At 52.5% G+C, this 19,316-nt stretch overlaps 1 protein-coding gene across 1 annotated transcript in view; it reads left to right on the plus strand.

The window, feature by feature from the left end:
* The window catches only part of CACNA1B (calcium voltage-gated channel subunit alpha1 B), a 186,297-nt gene that overhangs the window by 160,206 nt on the left and 6,775 nt on the right, over positions 1-19,316 (plus strand). Inside the window, exons 36-41 of the mRNA XM_057548592.1 lie at positions 3,927-4,054; positions 10,165-10,261; positions 13,101-13,209; positions 17,660-17,767; positions 18,265-18,377; positions 19,155-19,282. Of these exons, the coding sequence (XP_057404575.1) occupies positions 3,927-4,054; positions 10,165-10,261; positions 13,101-13,209; positions 17,660-17,767; positions 18,265-18,377; positions 19,155-19,282 (683 nt within the window). The remainder of the gene's footprint in view (positions 1-3,926; positions 4,055-10,164; positions 10,262-13,100; positions 13,210-17,659; positions 17,768-18,264; positions 18,378-19,154; positions 19,283-19,316) is intronic.

A 19,316-nucleotide genomic window follows, 5' to 3' on the forward strand; every position in this document is an offset into this window, starting at 1 on the left:
AATATTGTTGGGAGGTAAAGTAAAATGATGACTGAGAATTGTTCATGGGGTGTGGAAAGGTAGAAGCCATGGGCGCCCTTCACAGGAACAATTTCTTTGGAGTGTTAGGATCAAAGCCTTACTGCAGCAGGTTCAAGAGATAATAAGAAGCAAAGAGCATAGCAAGAGTGGACAGCTCCTTTCCACAGTGGGCAGTGCTGAGCAGACACTTCAGATTTACAGTCATAACTTTCACGCAGGACCAGCCAGCACAGTTTGTGCTTTTCTCGGGCCATATTCTCTACTTGGCACCATGGGTAGCAAAGTGCATTATTCAGATTTGGGATTTACCAGACAAGTGTAAGGAGGGAGAAAACAATGTGTGTAAAAGTATCATTTTAGTGCTGGATGTGGGATCAGGCCTGGGGACAGGAGGGAGGGGAGGGGTGGGGCCACTGGATCAGAGGCCCCCATGGGACACAAGTATTAGATGTAGTGAGCCAGAAGCATAGGAAATGTGGGCAGAGAGCGAGACATCTGTGGTTAAGACTTTGGAGGTGGTAACGGTAATGTTCATTGGTAGTCACTGGTAATGAGTTGTTTTGCATAGCCATACGAGTAAGGGGCTGAGATGATGGCGGGAGGCTGGGGGGAGGTCAAGGATCAGAGAGGCCAGGCAATAGTTGACCCATCTCTGTGGATATTAGCAGCAACAAGAGTTAAGAGTAGATGTGGGGACAAATACAGCAGGTCAGGCGCACATTTCCCAGGAAGCAGGGGGAGGTTGGTAGACCACGAGCCTTAAACGGCACGCTTTTTTCTTAAGAGGATGGAGGGGGATATCAGTGTTTCACCTAGAGCAATGGGAAATGAAGAATGTTCAGGTAAGATGAGGATAAAAGAATTTCTGTTGATGGTGAACTGCGAGTTTTGGAAGGTATAGTAGAAGGTTGGGGTAGTTGGGAAAGGTGTGCATTTGAGACAGATGAGCTTGCACATTGATAGAAAAATACAGAAAAATCTATGAAACTAGTGTTTCACTAGTTGCCAGAAACCAAGGAGAGGATTTGCATGTTGGGGTCATTCCCTGATACCTCAGAAGACCCACTGTGGGCAGTGGGGAAGGAGGGCTTTCTGGAGAGTCACCCATCTTGTAGGTAGTGGGGACATTGGTCTCTATGAAGTTCAAAGACATCTGGTGCTGCAAGAGCCAGCCAATCCATGGGCGCAATGTTGAGCCCACCAGGTTGGCTTCACTGTGCTCTGGCTGCAGAAATAAGGTTCCATAGAAAGCCACATTAATGATGCCACACCATCCACAGGACCAACACTCCCTGGACATGTCAAGGGTGAGTCGAGGCATGACATTGTTCTATTGATTCCATTCATCCAGCAATTCCACTTCTGAGTATATATCCAAAAGAAATGAAAACAGGCTATTGAAGCAATATCTACACTCCCATATTCATTGCAGCATTATTCACAATAGCAAAGATAGGAAACAACCTAAGTGTCCATCAACAGACGAATGAATATAGAGGATGTGATACACACACACACACACACACACACACACACACAATTGAATAGTATTCAGCCATGAGAAGGAAATCCTGCAATTTGTGACAACATGGATGGACCTTGAGGGCATTATGCTAAATGAAATAAGCCAGACAGAGAAAGACAAATAGTGCATAGTATCACTTATATGTGGAATCTTTTTTTTAAGAAGTCAAAATCATAGAAACAGAGTAGAAAAGTTGTTGCCAGGGCCTGGGGATTGGGGAAATAAGGAGAGGTTGATAAAAGGGTACAAACTTTCAGCTATATAAACGAAGTCTGAGTATCTGATGTAAAACATGGTGAATATAGTTTTTAAGACTGTATTATATAATTGAAATTTGCTAAGAGAGTAGAACTTAAATGTTCTATCACAAAAAGATAAACGTGAGGTGATAGATGTGTTAGTTAATAGATGGCGGGAATCCTTTCACAATGTATATGTATATCAAATCACCACAATGTACACTTTAAGAATCTTACAATTTTGTCAATTCCACCTTAATAAAGCCTGGGGGTGGGGGACAATGTGGTGCTGGCATAAGGATAAATATATAGAGCAATGGAATAGGATTGAGAGTCTAGAAGTAAACCCAAACATCTATGGCCAATTGATTTTTGACAAGGATGCCAAGACCTTTCAATATGGAAAGAACAGTTTCTCTAACAAATGGGGAGGAGCTAACTGGTTATCCACATGCAAAAAAATGAAGTTGGACCCTTACCTCACTCCATGTAAAAAAATTAACTCAAAATTGATCAAAGACCTAAGTGTGAGAACTAAAACTGTAAAACTTTTAGAAGAAAACATAGGGAACCAATCTTCATGACCTCAGATTTGTCAAAGGATTCTTAGATTTGACATCATAATCACAAGCAAGAAAAGAAAAAAAATAGATAAATTGAACTACTCAAAATTTAATACTTTTGTGCATTAAAGGATATTATAAAAATATGAAAATACAATAGAAGGAATGGGAGAAAATATTTTATAAGGGGTTAATATGCAAAATATATAAAGAACTCCTACAACTCAACAACAAAAAGAGAAACAACCATATAAAAATGGACAAAGAATCAGAATAGTCATTTTTCCAAAGAAGATATTCAACTGGCCAGCCAACAAGCACATAAAGACATTCAACATCCTTGGTCATTAAGGAAATGCAAATAAAAACCACAATGAGATACCATTTTGCACTCACGAGGATGGCTAGAATAATTTTTTTCTTTTTTTTAAACAGAAGATACCAGGTGTTGGTGAGGACATGGAGAAATAGGAACTTTTGTACATTGCTGATGGAAATGTAAAAAACAATAGCTTCTGTGGAAAACAGTTTGGAAGTTCCTCAAAAAATTAATCATAAAATTACCATATGACCCAGAAATCCCATTCCTAGGTATGTACACAAGAGAAATGAAATTATATGTCTACACAGAAATTTGTCCATGAATATTTATAGCAGCATTAACCATAACAGCCAAAGGTGGAAACAACCCAAATGTCCATCAGTGGATGAATGGATAAACAAATTGTAGTACATACCTACAAAGGAATATTATTCAGCCATAAACAGGAAGGAAGTTCTGACAAACGCTGCAACATGGATGAACTCTGAAAACATCACACTAAGTGAAAGAAGCCAGACACAAAAGGTCATACATTGTATGGATCTTTTTATTCGAAGTATCCAAAATAGACAAATCTACAGGTACAGAAAGGAGATTGGTGGTTTCTAGGGAATGGGAGGACGGAGGAATAAGGAGTGATTACTTAGGAGTGCAAGATATTCTTTAGGAGTGATGAAAAAATTTTGAAACTAGGGAAGTGGTGGTTGCACAGTATTGTGCGTACACTAAATGCCACTGAATTGTAGACTTAATTGTATGTTAAGTGAATTTCAACTCAATTAAAAAAAAGAAAACAAAATACCTGAGCTGTAGTTCTCTAGAGCCCAAACTATTAAGTCCAAAGTTGCTACTTTCCTTGAAGGTTTACCTGAGAAGGGGAGAGGGTGGGGACCACACAGTGGAGAAGATTAACCTAGACAGCAGGACAGATCATGGACAGGAGATGCTGGGCCTGAATGAAAATGGGGTGGGAGAAGTAGAGAACAGAAGCCTTCAGAGGACAAATACTGGGTTGGGGTTAGCCTGTGGGACCTAGAACCGGGGAAGGATGCTGCTGGTGGTGGTGGCAGTGTACAGGGGGCCTGGGAAGCCCTCTGCAAGGCTGTGGAGGGAGCAGGTTGGGCAGGCGCTGCCTGAGTCAGTGACGTGTGCTGCCCTATCTGCCTCACACAGAGACTTTGGCTGCAGGTGGAGAGGTGGGGGAGGGGGCAGGCTGAGGTCTCTGGATGTCACCTCTTTTCCTTCCTGTCCTGCAGATGTTGAACCTCTTTGTGGCGGTGATCATGGACAATTTTGAGTACCTTACGCGGGACTCTTCCATCCTAGGGCCTCACCACCTGGACGAGTTCATCCGGGTCTGGGCTGAGTACGACCCGGCTGCGTGGTGAGTGAGCCCCCATGCTGCGTGGTCCTCAGGGGTGGTCCCTGCCACCCACGGATCTCAGCACCGGGCTGTGTGTCGAGTGAGCCCCATGCTGCGTGGTCCTCAGGGTGGTCCCTGCCACCCACGGATCTCAGCACAGGGCTGTGTGTCGAGTGAGCCCCATGGTATGTGGTCCTCAGGGGTGGTCCATGCCACCCACGGATCTCAGCACAGGGCTGTGTGTCGAGTGAGCCCCATGCTACGTGGTCCTCGGGGGTGGTCCCTGCCACCCACGGATCTCAGCACAGGGCTGGTGGCTGCAGACATGTTTCAAGTGAGCGTTCCCCCTTTGGGTTTTGCTTGGGGCTTAGGGTTCCATCCTGCTCCCCGTGGGGTGCTGCTGAGCCCCCTCCCAGGGGGTGCGCTCATTCTCACTCTCGGTGTTCTTGTATACAGCTCCCTGCGCTGAGAAATCCTCTTCTCAGACCCTCAGTCCAGCCCTTTGGAGGTTACCTGGGGGTCATGGAAGGTTTTCAGGGGGTTGTGAGACTCAGGGTTCCTACTGAACGGGAGCTCACTGTCTTCTCACATCTGGGGTCGTGGAGAGCATGTGGAAACAGAGAAGGATCTTCTCTCAGGGCCTCGCCGTCCTTGTGAAGCTCTGAGGCCTCTGTGGGCAGAAGTAATGTGGGGCTTAGGACATTCTCCTCTGTGGACTCAGGGCTCTCCCTCCCTGCCACCTCCTTGACGTCAAGAGCCTAGTGCACCTCTGTGTCACCAGCGCAGGCCGCGAATAGAGGGTTCTTGGTAAAGTTTTATTGAAATCAGATGAGCTGCCAGGAAGGGTCTAGTGTGATTGAGGCCCTTTGGTCTTGGTAAAAAAGGGTTACTGCGCTGCTGTTGCGTGAGTGAGGGGCGATTTGCTTCCAGGCAGAGCAAGGGTGTCCTGTAGGGAGTGGCTTGGGGTCAGGAGGCGGTGGAGACTGTGTTTCGTGGGAGAGTCTTGCACGCCTGTGACGTCTCGTCCTCGGGGTCAGCACGGCAGCGCGGGCCCACCATCTGCCCATTTGTCTGTTCCTTCATCGCTCACTCATTCCCTTGCTCACTCATTCATTCACCCTCTCGATCCGTGACTTGAGGAGTTACTAAGGGTGTACTCTGCAGCAAAACACAGGACGCAGAGGGCCCGAGAGATCTGGCCGTTGGTCAGACCCAGACCTGCTCTGCGCGCCACTCACGGTGAGCCCGGGATTGAAGTGTGCGCCAGGGCGGGGGCTCCAGGGGGACGAGAAGACCATGGGGCTGGGGTGCAGCCGCTTGCCGCCTCCTCTCCCTCCGGCTCCCCGGCCTGCCCGCGTCCCTGCGGCGCAGCTCTGTGTTTGGTCACCCTTTGTGTGGTAGAGGCCTGCAGGAGACGGGCAGTGTCCTCGTGGGAGGATCCTGCTGCCCACAGAGCAGCTGGGACACTGAGTCCAAGTTCAGCGGGGGGAACGCTCTGGAGCTTTCCGACCCTCCAGGCCCCAAAAGCCTGGGAGCTGGGCTGGGCTCCCGTACCCACTTCTTATGAAGTCCCCCTGGATCCCCTGTCCCAACACAGTGAGGGTCCGGAAGGTGCTATGTGAGGCCCTTTCCAGTCCGGGCAGCACCAGGGCCCTGGGGCTCTTCCAGGCCCAGAGCATCTCTGAGTATGTTCTAGTGTAGTGAAAAATTTCCAGTTTTCACACAGTGTAGAACGAGCCTGGCTGTTATTTGTGGTTCGTGCTGTATGTGATTTTTCACGGTCTTGGAGAGTCCTGTCATTTTTCTGATGCGTCAGCACATTTGCCCACAGCACATGCTGGAGTCCACAGGCTCGGGGTATTCCTGGGTGCTCTGGTCAGGAAGGCCCAGCCAGATCGGAGGGGAGACTGGCCACACCCAAGGCCTGGCCCTTTCAGGCAGAGGGCGGGAGAGAGTCCAGCTGAGGCAGGACTGAGGCTCATTCCAGGAGGGTCGTCGTGACCGTGGTCTAAGGAGATGCTGCTGGGTCTGGGCATAGTTTTCTAGAGGAGAAAACAGAGGTGGTTGTGCAGAGCGTGGCTTGGCCTAACAGGCAAAGGCAAGTCAGCGCACGCCTGCGAGAGGGGGTAGAGGAGAAAACAGAGGTGGTGTACAGAGCGTGGCTTGGCCTAACAGGCAAAGGCAAGTCAGCGCAGGCCTGCGAGAGGGGGTAGAGGAGAAAACAGAGGTGGTGTGCAGAGCGTGGCTTGGCCTAACAGGCAAAGGCAAGTCAGCGCAGGCCTGCGAGAGGGGGTAGAGGAGAAAACAGAGGTGGTGTGCAGAGCGTGGCTTGGCCTAACAGGCAAAGGCAAGTCAGCGCAGGCCTGCGAGAGGGGGTAGAGGAGAAAACAGAGGTGGTGTACAGAGCGTGACTTGGACTAACAGGCAAAGGCAAGTCAGTGCAGGCCTGCGAGAGGGGGATCTTTATGGACTGTAGACCCAGCTCCTCCCCGGTCAGCCCCAGGTGGAGCAGAATTAAGACATACAAGAAGTGGACTTGGGTCAGACTGCAGCTGTGTGATTGTGCATAGAGATGGCTGTTTCCCAAATCCAGGGTTCTAGAACTGGGGCCTCTGGAAGGCATAGGCATTCAGGAATATGGTGAAGTGCTTATGGAAGAGTAGATAGCAAAATGTAAGCCTTGCCCCAGAGCAGGATACCATGCAAGATAACACAAGACCCCCCAGTCTGGAAGTAGCACAGACATGACCTGCAACTGACACTCAGACTTGCTTCTCCCACGAGCGGCTGGGGCAGCGGAAGGCTCGGCTGAGGCCGCTGAGCAGGCTGGGTCTGTGCCCCACGACTGGGCAGGACAGAGCGTGCTTTGAGCCTTCAACTAGCCTCTGTGACAGATGCAGGGCCGTGACCATCTTTATTTCCCAGGGACCATCTGCTGTCTCCTCATTCTGGGGGAGGCTGAAACAAAAACAAACTTTATGAAATTTCTTGAGCTTTTGTGTGTATGTGTGTGTATTATGTGAGTGTGCACAAGCATGTACATGTGTGTGCTATCTGTGCACAGGTCTGTGTACACCCGAGTGCATGTGAGTGTGTTTACGTGCAGGCAGGCACATATGTGTGTATGCACGTGTTTTTGCATGTGCAGCACGTGTGATTGTGTGCATGTGTGTATGTGACTGCAGTGTATCTTTGCATGTGTGTGTGTGTACACGTGTGTGAATGCAGGTATGCATGGGTGTGTACGTGCACATGTGTGTGTACACATGCATGCTGTGGGGGGAAGAGGAAGGCATGGAGTTGTTGCTTTCTGGTGCCGCCTTACCCCACCCTCCCTTTTGTTGTTGCCTCAGCACTTTGTGGCGAAGTGTAGAGACTCAAAAGGAGGATCACGACCCCCCTACCGTGAGTGACCTGTCTGCTCATCCTCACGGTCATCCGTCTGTCCAGTAAACATCCCTGAGCCTGCGCCACGTGCCGGGCCTGGGGTCCACAGTGAGGCAGGCGTGTGCTCTCAGCTCTGCTCAGCCCAGCCGGGCGTGGGGCAGAGGAGCTGCAGGCCAGGTGTATCTGAGGAGGCAGAGATTACATCTGGCTGGTGAGTCAGAGGAGGCGGCAGCTGAGCTGAACCGAAGGAACAGGGTGGACGGAGCGCGCTCCAGAGGCGCGGTGGGGGCAGAGGGAAGCGGGAGGGGCTGGCTGCCTGGCGAGAGGGGAGGACGCGTTGCAGAGGGGCTGGAAGGCTGGCTGAGCAGCTGGCTTTGACTTTGTTTTATAGACGGAGAGAACAGTTTTGGAATCAGAGTGACAGGATCAGGCCCACACTTTTCCTCTGGTGGCGGCTGAGGGGTTTGATGGCAGAGGAGAGAAGATGAGCCGAGCGGGAACAGGGGTGGCTGTAGGGGCTGTGCCTCCGCCAGGCTTCCAGCCTCCTTGTGGTGGTCCCTCGGGCCCACAAGGTTAGCAAGCACCTTGCGTGAGGCCAGCATGGGGCTTCCTCTTCATTCCCTCTTTCCCAGAAGTAAATGCAACACAGTTTGGAGTTGGTTCGACTGAGGGGGCCATCTTGCAGGAAAGGCAAGCGTCAGCGTTGGCCGGGGTGCCCACCCGGGGACACGGGGGACCCTTAGCCAGACCCGCAGACCCCAGGGAAGGACACGGTGCGCTCAGAGAGGCAGGGATAGTCAGGAGAGCCAGGTGTGCAGAGAAGCCTCGGCCACGGGGGCCCTGGGGGCTCAGGCACCCAGGGAGCGAGGGGAGGGGCGGCCAGACAGCCGTGATCGAGGCCCAGGGGTCGACGGACCAAAGGTCGTGCTGTGTGCAGGGTGGACACACAGGGCCCGACGCTGTTCTGTAGGGAATGTCTCCTGCCTGCAGCGGGCTCTGGAAACTGTCTGCGGGTTGCCGCGCCTCCTGGGGCTCTCCGGCCCAGGCCCCAGCCGGGAGCTGCATGTTCAGCCTCCCCCGGCCCCGCCTCCGGACTGCGCAAGCCTGGGCGGGCGGGACGGGCTCCTGGTGCCTCGGTTGCCATAACCTGTAACATTTCCTTTCCAGTTGCCGGATTCATTATAAGGATATGTACAGTTTGTTGCGTTGTATTGCGCCCCCCGTTGGCTTAGGGAAGAACTGCCCTCGTAGGTTGGCCTACAGGGTTTGCTACTTCCGAGCCTCCGTGTGACATACTCTTCCCTGCCCGACGTGCAAACACAGCACACACTCCCTGCCTGGCTGGGAAGGATGACACCTCACCTCTCGCTGCTCCTGCCCTGCCCGCGCACTCCAACCTCCTGGACGCTTTGGTTCCCCATCTAACTCCCAACCCCTCCAGCTGGCTGGGGACAGGCAGCCTCATGAGACAGTGCGCACAAAGCTTTCTGGCCGGGCCGTGAGGATGGGGGCCAGGCCCCCCCTGTGCCAAGGAAGCAGGCATCTCACCCGGGTTTGCCTCCAGGCTCTTGAAGGTGGACTGAAGGTCAGACAGTCCAGAGGCCAAGGGCCCCAGAGGAGGCGGGTGTGGGCGCAGGTAGACCAGGAGCAGCTGCCCCTCTGGTCAGGAGAGTCCAACAACCCAGGGGTTTCTGGTTCCTGGGGGGAGGAGAGGGCAGAGGCAGTGGGGGCCCAAAGACAGGTCCTGCTGCACCTCTGGGTGGATCCACTCAGCTGAGCCCAGGAGCCCTAGGAGGAGGGCCAGACCCTGGGGTGGATCCACCTGCCACGAGAAGGCTGTCCCCCTTCTCTCTTCGGTGGCCTGAACCCGCCTGTGTCTCTGGGAGCCCAAGCAGGTCCCGTAGGCAGCCATCCCAGGGGTGGAGGTGAGGCTTCAGGACTGGTGGCCCGTCTGCCTCGGAGGAAACACAGTCAACAACCTCTGGACGCCTCGCTGAGTCTGGAGCCTTATCCCTTATGTTGGTCCCAGCCCTTCCTGGCGTGCTGTCAGGAGGGTACAAGAGTGGCACCAAGCCACATCTCACCCCAGCTGCCCCCCCGCCCGCCAGCAGTCTCCCGTTTCCCACCCAGCCCTGACCCAGCAGCAGCCCTGCCCCGGGCCGGCCTCGGGTGTCTCTGGGCCTGGAGCTGGCCTTGCCCCCGTGGACTTCGTCTCTGGAGCCTCGGGGCCTCTGCCGAGCAGCGTGGCTCTCGCTCTAGTTTTCTGGCCTGCTGTAGACTTCTCTCCACTTTCTAAGCCTCTTGGCTAACTTGGAAGCAAATTGAGCATGAAGGCAAGCTGATGTTTCTGCTGTGGATCTCCAGCCGGCCTTGTTGGTCACTTAACTCGACCAGCTGCCCTGGCATGGTGAAACAGCTCTTTTCCAATTTGGCATTATCCGTGGCTTCTGAAAGTATAAAATCAGAGTTGACAACCCAAAGCCGCCCCGATGCAGCCTGTCATTCCCTCCATGTTCATTAGCTCAGATGCCCCCCTGCCTGCTCCCTGCGTGGGACCAGAGTGCGGAGGTGAGGCTGGGGGCAAGGAGGGGATCGAGCCCAGCAGAGAAATCCCTCATTTTACCTGTTTTGACTTTTGGCATTTAATCCGGCGCTGGTTAACTGGGTCTGTTTTCTTGTCTGCTTCCTCCCGCTTCCCTCCCGTGGACCCCACTCTGCCTCTGTCCTGTGGGCCGGGCCTCCAGTGGGCGGATCAGTTACAATGATATGTTTGAGATGCTGAAACACATGTCCCCGCCCCTGGGGCTGGGGAAGAAATGCCCGGCTCGAGTTGCATACAAGGTAGACCCCACGCCCACACCCCGCAGGCTGTCTGTGCCGGGGCCGCGCTCCCGTGTCTCTTCTGGGGCTTGTCCATCTGTTTGTCTGCTGCTGTGCTGTCTCACTGTTTCTTTCTTTTCTCTGCCCCGACCATCTCTGCTTCCTTCCCAAACAGAGGGAAGCAGACACCACGAGGTGTCTCTGCGCTGGCCCCTTGTCCCCCAGGGCTGCCCCTCTGAGAGCCCCGGGGGGGCTCCGGAAGATGGAGCTGGAGCCCACCATCTGCCCTTTCTCCTTCCCTTCTCTTCCCTAGAAAGGAGGGGACAGACCAGCTTTTTTGACGGAGCCTGTTTTTGTTCTGAGCTCAGGACCACCCTCTGCTCCTCTGTCCCCTAAGCCCCTGATGTGGGTGGAGTTGTGTAGCCCTGAGGGTCTGACCCTGGGGGAGCAGCGGCCTGCAAGGCCTCTGCAGGGTGTACCTGAGGAGCCCACCCCCAGCTCCGCATGTGCAGAACTTCCCGGGCTGGGGAGGGAGTGTTGTCTCTAGGGCTTCGTGGGTTCATGGAGCCTTAAGAAGGAAGGGTGCTGGAGAGAGGCATCCTGCCTTCATTCCTGGGGCTCTAGAGGACCCTGCGGGGTGAGAACAGCCTCTGGGGCCTGGGTGGTCCCATGTCCCTCCCACCCTGCTGCTGAGGGCCCAGCGGGCTGAGCTGCAAGGAGGGGGGTAAACTGAGGACACCGCCAGGCCTCCCTCCCGGGTAGGCAAGCAGGCCACATGGCCCCACCCCCAAGCCTGCTCCCACCTGCCCCTGCATCCTCCATCACCCCCTTGGTGAGTAGGCACCTTCCATCCCTCCAGCGCTCCACCCTCTCAAGAGCCCTCCTGCAGCCCTCAGTTCTCCCGAGACTCAGCCAGCGTGTGTCTGGGGCCTGACTGCTGTCTCCCTCTCTGAGCAGGCTTCCCACCAGAGCTTCCATCTTTCTGATTCTGTCCACGCTGTCTGTCTCTGTGCTCCGATTCTGGGCTTGCATCTATCCCCTGGCTCAGCACAGCCTCTGGGAGCTAAGTGGCTCCTCCAGGCCATATGCAGACGCCTCTAGTGTCCTCCTCGGTCGTCCCCTGCCCGGCATGCGAGTCAAGCCTGCCTGGAGGCCCTGCATGAAAGGCTGTAGCTTTGTCCCCAAGAAGGAGAGCTGTGTCCACACTGACACCTGGGGCCAGGGTGGGCAGCCAGGGCCGTGACGGGGTAGCCTTTGGAGTTCTTCCCCAGGTGTGCTGGCCAACTCCAAGGTTCTGGCAGTGAAGAGACCAGGTGAGGCCTCGTGGTGGGTGGGAGTGGATGGGCTTGGTGAGCTGGGGAGGGTCCAGGAGATGCAGAGAGTGCCATGTCCAAGAGGGTCTAGGCCCAGGCAGAGACTCCTGTCTGTTTGCCCTGGTCTTGCCCCTCTGCTGCTCCCTGAGATTCCTGGCTATCCAGGGCCTGGGCAGGCAGAAGGGGCTCTGGTAAAGGTGCCCCGGACGGAGCTCTCCTCTCTTGGAAAACACCTGCTTGCCCCTCCTTCCCGCTGGCCCCTGACTCCCTGACTCCCCTGGCGCGGAACCCTTCTGCCTCTCCCACTGCCATCGGTGCTGGTCTGCAGGGACACCGTGCTCTGGGAAGCCGTGTGTGTCACACAGGTGACCAGCAAGGTCCTAGGACCATGACTGGAGGTGCCAAGTGGGGCTTTGCCAGCATTAGGGGATGGAGTCTGGGCTCGTGTCTCTAGCCACCTACCCTCCATCAGGCTGAAGACTGGATTTGGTGCCAGGATGCTGGGGGCGGGCCTGGGGGCAGAGAAGGGACAGAGAGGCTGCCCTGTCACAGGGTGCAGGCTTGGCAGAGGGCAGGCAGACCCCGGGGAGGGGCCCTGTGCCCCCACCTCTAGCTCCCATACTGGATGGGAGAGGACAGGGGGCTCACGGTGCCCTGAGGGCTCTACTTGGCAGGCGAGGTGGCCCCCCGCTGCTCAGGACGTTCCAGACACGCCTGAGACCCTTTTCCTCCTGGAGATGGCATAAGTTCTCTGAGCCTCAGGGGCACACCTGTCTCTAGCTCTTCTGTCCTGGAAAATGGAAGAGAGGAAAGGGGGCTGTTCAACTGATGGGGAAACAGGGAGCAAGCTTGCAGGGCCCCCAGTCTGGTCTGAGCACTTGTCTTCCTGTGGGATGGCCCTGGGTCCCCATGCAGCTGGCTGAGCCCGAGGCCCTGTGCAGTCACATCTGTTTGGGTCCTTGCCCCTGGAAGGAGCTGGTCTCTAAGGCTTCCCTTGCTGCCTTGGGCTGGGGGTATCAAGCATCTGTTCCTGGCCCCCTAGCTGGGTGGTGAGAGGCAGAGGCCTTCCCGGGGCTGCGGGTCTCCTCACTGGGAACTGACCTCCGAGCCTGTGGTCTTGGCTGCCCCACCCCTCGTCCAATGCGCCTGTCTGTGGGCTGCCTCAGGGGTCCTGCAGCCCAGACCCCTCTTTAGCCTACGCCACACACTTGTTCTATCATGGGCAGTGGACAAGTGCCCCTCTGGCTGAGACATGCCTGTTTTTTCAGAGGGATCCAGGCTTATGGCCTGGCCCCGTTGTACAAGATGTACGTGGACCTCTACTTTTCTGTAGCCCAGGGAACCCTCAGCTCAGATGAGGGTGGGGGTCCAGGGGTAGTGTGAATGCTGGCAAAACTCCCATCCATCCAGCCTCTCTTGGTCCTGGGCACCTGCAGGGAACACCTCTGGGAGGCCAAGCCCAGCCTCCAGGGCCCTCGAGCACTGTGTAGCCCTGTGGCGGGGGGACCCTGGGAGGCCTGGCGCTGACCTGTCCCCCTTGTCCCCAGCGCCTGGTTCGTATGAACATGCCCATCTCCAACGAGGACATGACCGTCCACTTCACGTCCACGCTGATGGCCCTCATCCGGACTGCACTGGAGATCAAGCTGGCTCCAGGTGAGCAAGCCAGCCTTGAGGGAGGGCAGGAAGCCAGGGCTGTGTGACCGCCCCCGAGAGCCACCCCAGGCAGCTGTGCAGGGGCGGGAGGAGGGGCCTGTCTGGACTGGATGGAGAACGACTGCCCCTGGCACCTCTGTCAGACCGACCTTGTCCCCTGAAGCCATCCTGCACGTTAGTGCTGCAATGATCCCATTTTCACGTGAGGAGCTGAGGTGGAGTGAAATTGAATGACTCCAGATTTCCCAGAGTTCTGCAGTGTTGGAGCCAGCGTCACATGAGCCAGTACCCCTTATGGGGTGAATAGTCTGCCCCTTCCCCATAGTGAGCCCACTTCCCCCATCAGGCCCTCTCCGGAGTTACTGATAGAACTACACAGCCTGAGGCAAATCAAGGAGGAAATGAACCTCCCGCTTGTCCTCCCCTCCCCACTGCATGTGATGACAGCTTCTCCTTCACAGACAAAATGAGTCACCAGAGGGGCCCTCCCTCCACATTGCCTTCCTCCCTGCATCCGTGCCCTTGAGCTTCGCCCTTTCTTGTGTAACGGATGAGCAGAGGCCAGTCCTCCCGCTTGCACACTCTGCCCTGTTTTCATCATCTACCCAAGGATGTCATGACAGAAATTCTGTATTCTATTTCTTGCCCTGTGAACTTTCTCTCTCTGCTGGATTATTTCTATCAATATGTAAATGTGCTGTTATTTTTCCTATTTTTAGAAAGTTTTTCTCTTCCCCCTCCATCGACTTCTCTCTTTTTCTTCTTTCCTTCTTAGCAACAGGAGACACAGGTCTGCATTGTCTCTGATTTCTCCTTTCCTAGTCTGCAGTCCATCTTTCACAGTGCAAAGCTTTGCTGGAACTGCTCTTGTCAAGCTCCGCAGGGACCTCCCATTCTCAGCCCTTGCCTTATGGACCTGTCCACAGCCTTTCCGCAGTTTTCACTCCCTTCTGTGTGAAACCCCTTGTGTCTCTTTTTCTGGCTTCTCCCAACCTCTGAAGGTCACCGTGTGCCTCAGGCATACATTCTCACCTTTTCCCATGGCTATCAATGTTGTGAATTCCAATTTTGTATTTTCAGTCCAGGCCTGCTCCTACACCCCAGGCTTATATACCCCACAAATTATTCACCGTCTGTACTTGGAGGCCCATTGAGCATCCAGAGTTCACGTGCTGACCCTTGAGTTCCAGATACTCCCCAGATTCCTCCCTGTCTCCATCAGTGGGAACTGCTGTTAGAGTTGCTCAAGCCAAAACTTTTGCAGTCATTTTTATCTCCTACTTTTTTTTCTTACCCTACTTCTGATCCATATCTGAACCCTTATAATATCTTCTGACTCCACCTTCAAAATACACTCAGAATATGATCACTTGTCTAACCTTTCCTACTGCCACCTCCTGGTCCAAGTCACTCCTGTTCTTCTTGACTGGATTGTTGCGGTAACCTTCTAACTGGTCTGCTTCTGCCCTTGCCTCTTTCAGTCTACCTTCAACACAACAGCTAGAATGATCATGTTAAAAATCAAACCAGTAAAATTATTAAACCTCTAGCTAGCCTGATCACGAAAAATAGATAAAAATAACCAATCTAAGGAACAAAAGAGGGAATATCACTGTAGATCCTGCTGACGTTAAATGGATAACAAGGAAATTTTATAAACAACTTTATGTCAATAACTTCAGTAACTTAAATGAAATGGAAAAATTCCTTGACACAAACTATGAGGCTCATTCAAAAATAGGTAACCTGAAAAAAAAAAAAGGAAATAGATAACCTTAGTAATACTGTATATATTAAATAAATTAAATTCATAGTTAAAAATCTTCCAACAAAGAAAATCGTGGGCCCAATTTGTTTCACCGATGAAGTCAACCAAACGTTTAAGGAGGAAATAATTCTATACAAAGTCCTCTAGACAGTAGAAAAAGAGAAGGTATTTCCCAATTTATTTTATGAGGCCAGCATTACTCTGATACCAAAACTAGACAGAGACATTACAAGCAAAAAAATTACAGACCAACATTCCTCATGAATACAAACAATAAAATTTTCAACACAACTTTAGCAAACTGAACATGGTGATTCAAGTAGGGTTTATCCCAGGAATGAAAAATGCCAGGTGGGTTCAAGTTTAAGAATCAATCAATATAATGTAATATATCAAGGAGGAAAAACTATATGATTATCTCAATGGTTGCAGAAAAAGCTTTGACAAAATTCAACATCCATTTATGATATATAAATTCTATATAAACTAGAAATTAAAGCAAACTTCCTCAATCTGATCAAGGATATCTATGATAAACCTACAGCTAATGACATGCTTAACAAAGAAAGCCTGGCTCCTTTCCCCCTAAGATCAGTAACAAGGCAAGGATGTCTCCTGTCACCATTTTTGTTCAATATCATACTTGAGGGTCTAGCCATTGTAACAAGTCAAGAAAAAGAAATGAGGTGTACCAATTAGAAAGAAATAAAATTGTCTCTATTCATGATTGACATGATTATCTATACAGAAAATCTTAAAGAATCAAATAAAAAGTTAATAAAACCAAAGCATCTACAAGCCTAGGAATACCAAGGATTGCTGGGAACCACCAGAAGCTAGGAAGAGACAAGAAGCGTTCTTCATTAGAGCCTTTCAAGGGATCACAGCCTTGTCGATACCTTGATTTTGAGCTTCTGGCCTCCAGAACTGAGACAATATATTTCTGTTGTTTAAAGCTGTAAGAAGAAGTTACTAAAACTAATACCTGAGTATAGCAAGGTCAGTGTATGAAAAGCAAATGTATTTCTATAGATTAGCAATTAACAATTGAAATTGAAAAAGTTCCATTAAAATTGCACCAAAAACATCAAATAACTGGCTAACTCTAAAAATATATATGCTAGAGTGTATGCTGCAAATTTCAGAATATTGACCAAAGGAATCTTTAATAAATAAACCAAGCACTATATCATGTTCATGCATTGGAAGACTCAATATTGTTAGTTCTCCTCATATTGATCAATAGAATCAGTGTTACGCCAATCAAAATCCCAACAGGCTTTCTGGGTTGAAATTTATAAACTGATTCTAAAATATACGTAGAAAAGCACACAAACTTGAGTAACAAAAACAATTTTGCAAAAAGAATAAAGTATTTTAGCCATTTGAAAAATGACAATATTTAAGTACTGATGAGAATGCAGAAAACTCGAATTCTCGTGTTCCTAGTGTGGATACAGTGGTACAGCCGCTTTGGAAAACAGTTTCACCGTTCTTTATCGTGTGGCCCAGGCATCCCACTCCTAAGGGAGATGACATGAAAGTATACACGCACACAAAAACCTATATGCTAAAGTTTGTGGCTGTATTCATAATCGCGCCAAACGGTAAACAACTCAACCATTAGCCAAATGGTGACGGATAATCAAACTGTGGTGTGTCTGTGCAGTGAGACGGTTCTCACTCAGCAGCAGAGAAACAGGCTGCCCGTATGCTTGACGTGGGTGGGGCTCAGATGCATCGCGCTCGGTGAAAAGTCAGACTCGGTAGCATGTTGTGTGAAGCCATTTGTATGACATTCTGAGAAGCTGAAACAGTTGAGACAGAAAACACATCGTTGATGCCAGGGCCCTGGGAGAGGGCGAAGGGGTGGACCACAAAGGGTACGGAGGGAGCTTGGCAGGGGTACCGTGGTCCTGCCTGGATTGTGATGGTGGCTCCACGGTCATATGCATTTGCCAAAGTTCACAGGGCGGGAGAACTAACAAGGTGAATGTTTATGTACGTAAATCACACTTTAATAAACATGATGTTTAAAAAGAGATGGATCAGAGTACTTTATTCCTCTGCTTGGCCCCTCTGCTGCTTCCTGTCTCAGCGGCCCCCACCGGCATGTCCTCTCCCTCTGCTCCAGCCTCGCCCTCCTGGCTCCCTGGCCCCTTTCAGGGTCCCGTGAGCCCTTTCCCGACCGTTCTGTCCAAACTGCAGCCCTCCTCATAGCTCCTGTCCCTCCCCTCTTGGGTTTTCCTGTATCCAACGTACTGGACTTCTAACTTACTGCTACTTCATTGTAGATTAAAATCATGTAACTCCACAAGGGCAGTTTCTTTTGATTTTGTTCCATCACCTAGAACAACACCTGGTGTTCGGTGGGCGCTCAGTAACTTTTATGGAATGATTGATGAATGGCTGGAACACCGCGGTGTCCCTTCCGAATCCCATCGCCACCCACGCCTACACGCCCTCGCACCCTCGCCACTGGGCGGCTCAGCTCCCACACCTCTTTAGACAGGTTCTGGCGGGAGCTCTCTGACCAGCCTCCAAGGCAGTGTTTCTCCCCCCTGCACCTTTCCTCCAGCATGGGGTCTCTCCCCGCCCACCCCAGCTCTGCCTGTTCCCCCAAGGGGGCTGTGGGATGGCTCCTAACATCTCTCCTCCCTTCCCACCCTTATCCTGCCCTAGCTGGCACAAAGCAGCATCAGTGTGACGCAGAGTTGAGGAAGGAGATTTCCTCTGTGTGGGCCAATCTGCCCCAGAAGACCCTGGATTTACTGGTGCCACCCCATAAACGTAAGTAGGGTGAGAAACTCCCCCTGCCCACCCCTCTTTTGTCGCACCCAGAGGCAGAGCAGGGAGTCCTGGGTGAGGGCAGTTGTTGAGTCACCTTGGAGAGGAGGGCTCACGTCCTTGATAGCCCAGAGCACTAGTCTCCAAGGTGAGAGCCAGGGACTGTGGGAGGAGATGTCTGGGCCGTATTCCGTTGGGCAGAGTCACCCACACTCCTAGTGTGGGGAATTCCCTTCAGAAAATCCAGAGAAAAGGTAGGGAGACGCCTACAGTTGGGGCTGGCAGAAGGATGAGGTGTCTGGGGTTAGACTGAGCTGTGCTGTGTTGGGTGGAGCACAGCGGGGCCTGGGGGAGAGTCAGTGCAGCTCCAGACGGGCCAAGCCCCACGGTCCCGCTCGCGGGTCCAGGAGTCCTCGTGGTGGGTGCTGGCTCCTCACCCCAGCCCACCCCACATGTCCCCTTTCTCTTGTGTTCCCTCCCTTGCCTGCCGTGCTCTCCAGCCGATGAGATGACAGTGGGGAAAGTGTACGCAGCTCTGATGATATTCGACTTCTACAAACAGAACAAAACCACCAGAGACCAGATTCACCAAGCTCCTGGAGGCCTGTCCCAGGTACCAGGTTCCAGGAGTTCCAGGAAGTAACCCCGAGACTCTGCCACCTTCTATTGTTTGGTAGCAGAGGGGACCCAGCCCCTTCTTGAAGAAAGTGCAGCGGGAAAAGGAAGATGAGAGTTTCTTGCGGCCGCCTCTCTGGCCCACAGAGTCAGAAACCTCATATAGCCTGTGCTTCCGTTAGCGGGAGGTGCACACAGGCGGGGCCCAAAGAGGTTCAGACCAACTGCGCAGGGTCATGATGTGTCCCACTCATGCCTCTGGCTGGGATAGTTTGGAGGACTTTCTTCCAGAGGTCATCGTTCAAAGATGATGACTTCACCACACAGCCAAAACCTTTGGTGACCGTGTGTAGACTCTCATCTATAAAGTTGTCCTGTGTCCAGCACTCAGGACATTCACCCCCAGGGTGCGAAGTGTCTGGTGCCCACACCCCAGCCCTGAAATCTCCTCGAATTCTGCTCTACCTGGGACTCTGGCAGCCTCTACTGGTCGGTCAATCCAAGTTGATGACGAGATGAAATCTTTTTGCCATTTGTAATCAGATCCAGTCCCCAAATTGTGTAGGAAGGGAAACTGAGGCTCCAGGAAATGAAATGACTGCCCTGAAGTCACTTACAGGCCAGATTGGGAAGGGGCTTCTGATGGGCGAAGGACAGGCCCAGGGATCCCCATCCTGCCCTGGGGGTTCCGGATAGGTGGCCGAGCACCTCGGTGCCTGGGGTCCATGGGGCATCCCCGGCCTCAGAGACCCTCCTCCTGGCGCCCCTTCTGCAGATGGGCCCCGTGTCCCTGTTCCACCCTCTGAAGGCCACGCTGGAGCAGACGCAGCCGGCCGTGCTCCGCGGAGCCCGGGTTTTCCTTCGGCAGAAGAGCTCGGCCTCCCTCAGCAATGGCGGGGCAGTGTGAGTACCACCGGGCAGGGCGTGGGACCTTGGC

The sequence above is a fragment of the Balaenoptera acutorostrata genome, chromosome 6 (assembly GCF_949987535.1).
Source record: "Balaenoptera acutorostrata chromosome 6, mBalAcu1.1, whole genome shotgun sequence".
In the NCBI taxonomy this organism is placed as follows: domain Eukaryota; kingdom Metazoa; phylum Chordata; class Mammalia; order Artiodactyla; family Balaenopteridae; genus Balaenoptera; species Balaenoptera acutorostrata.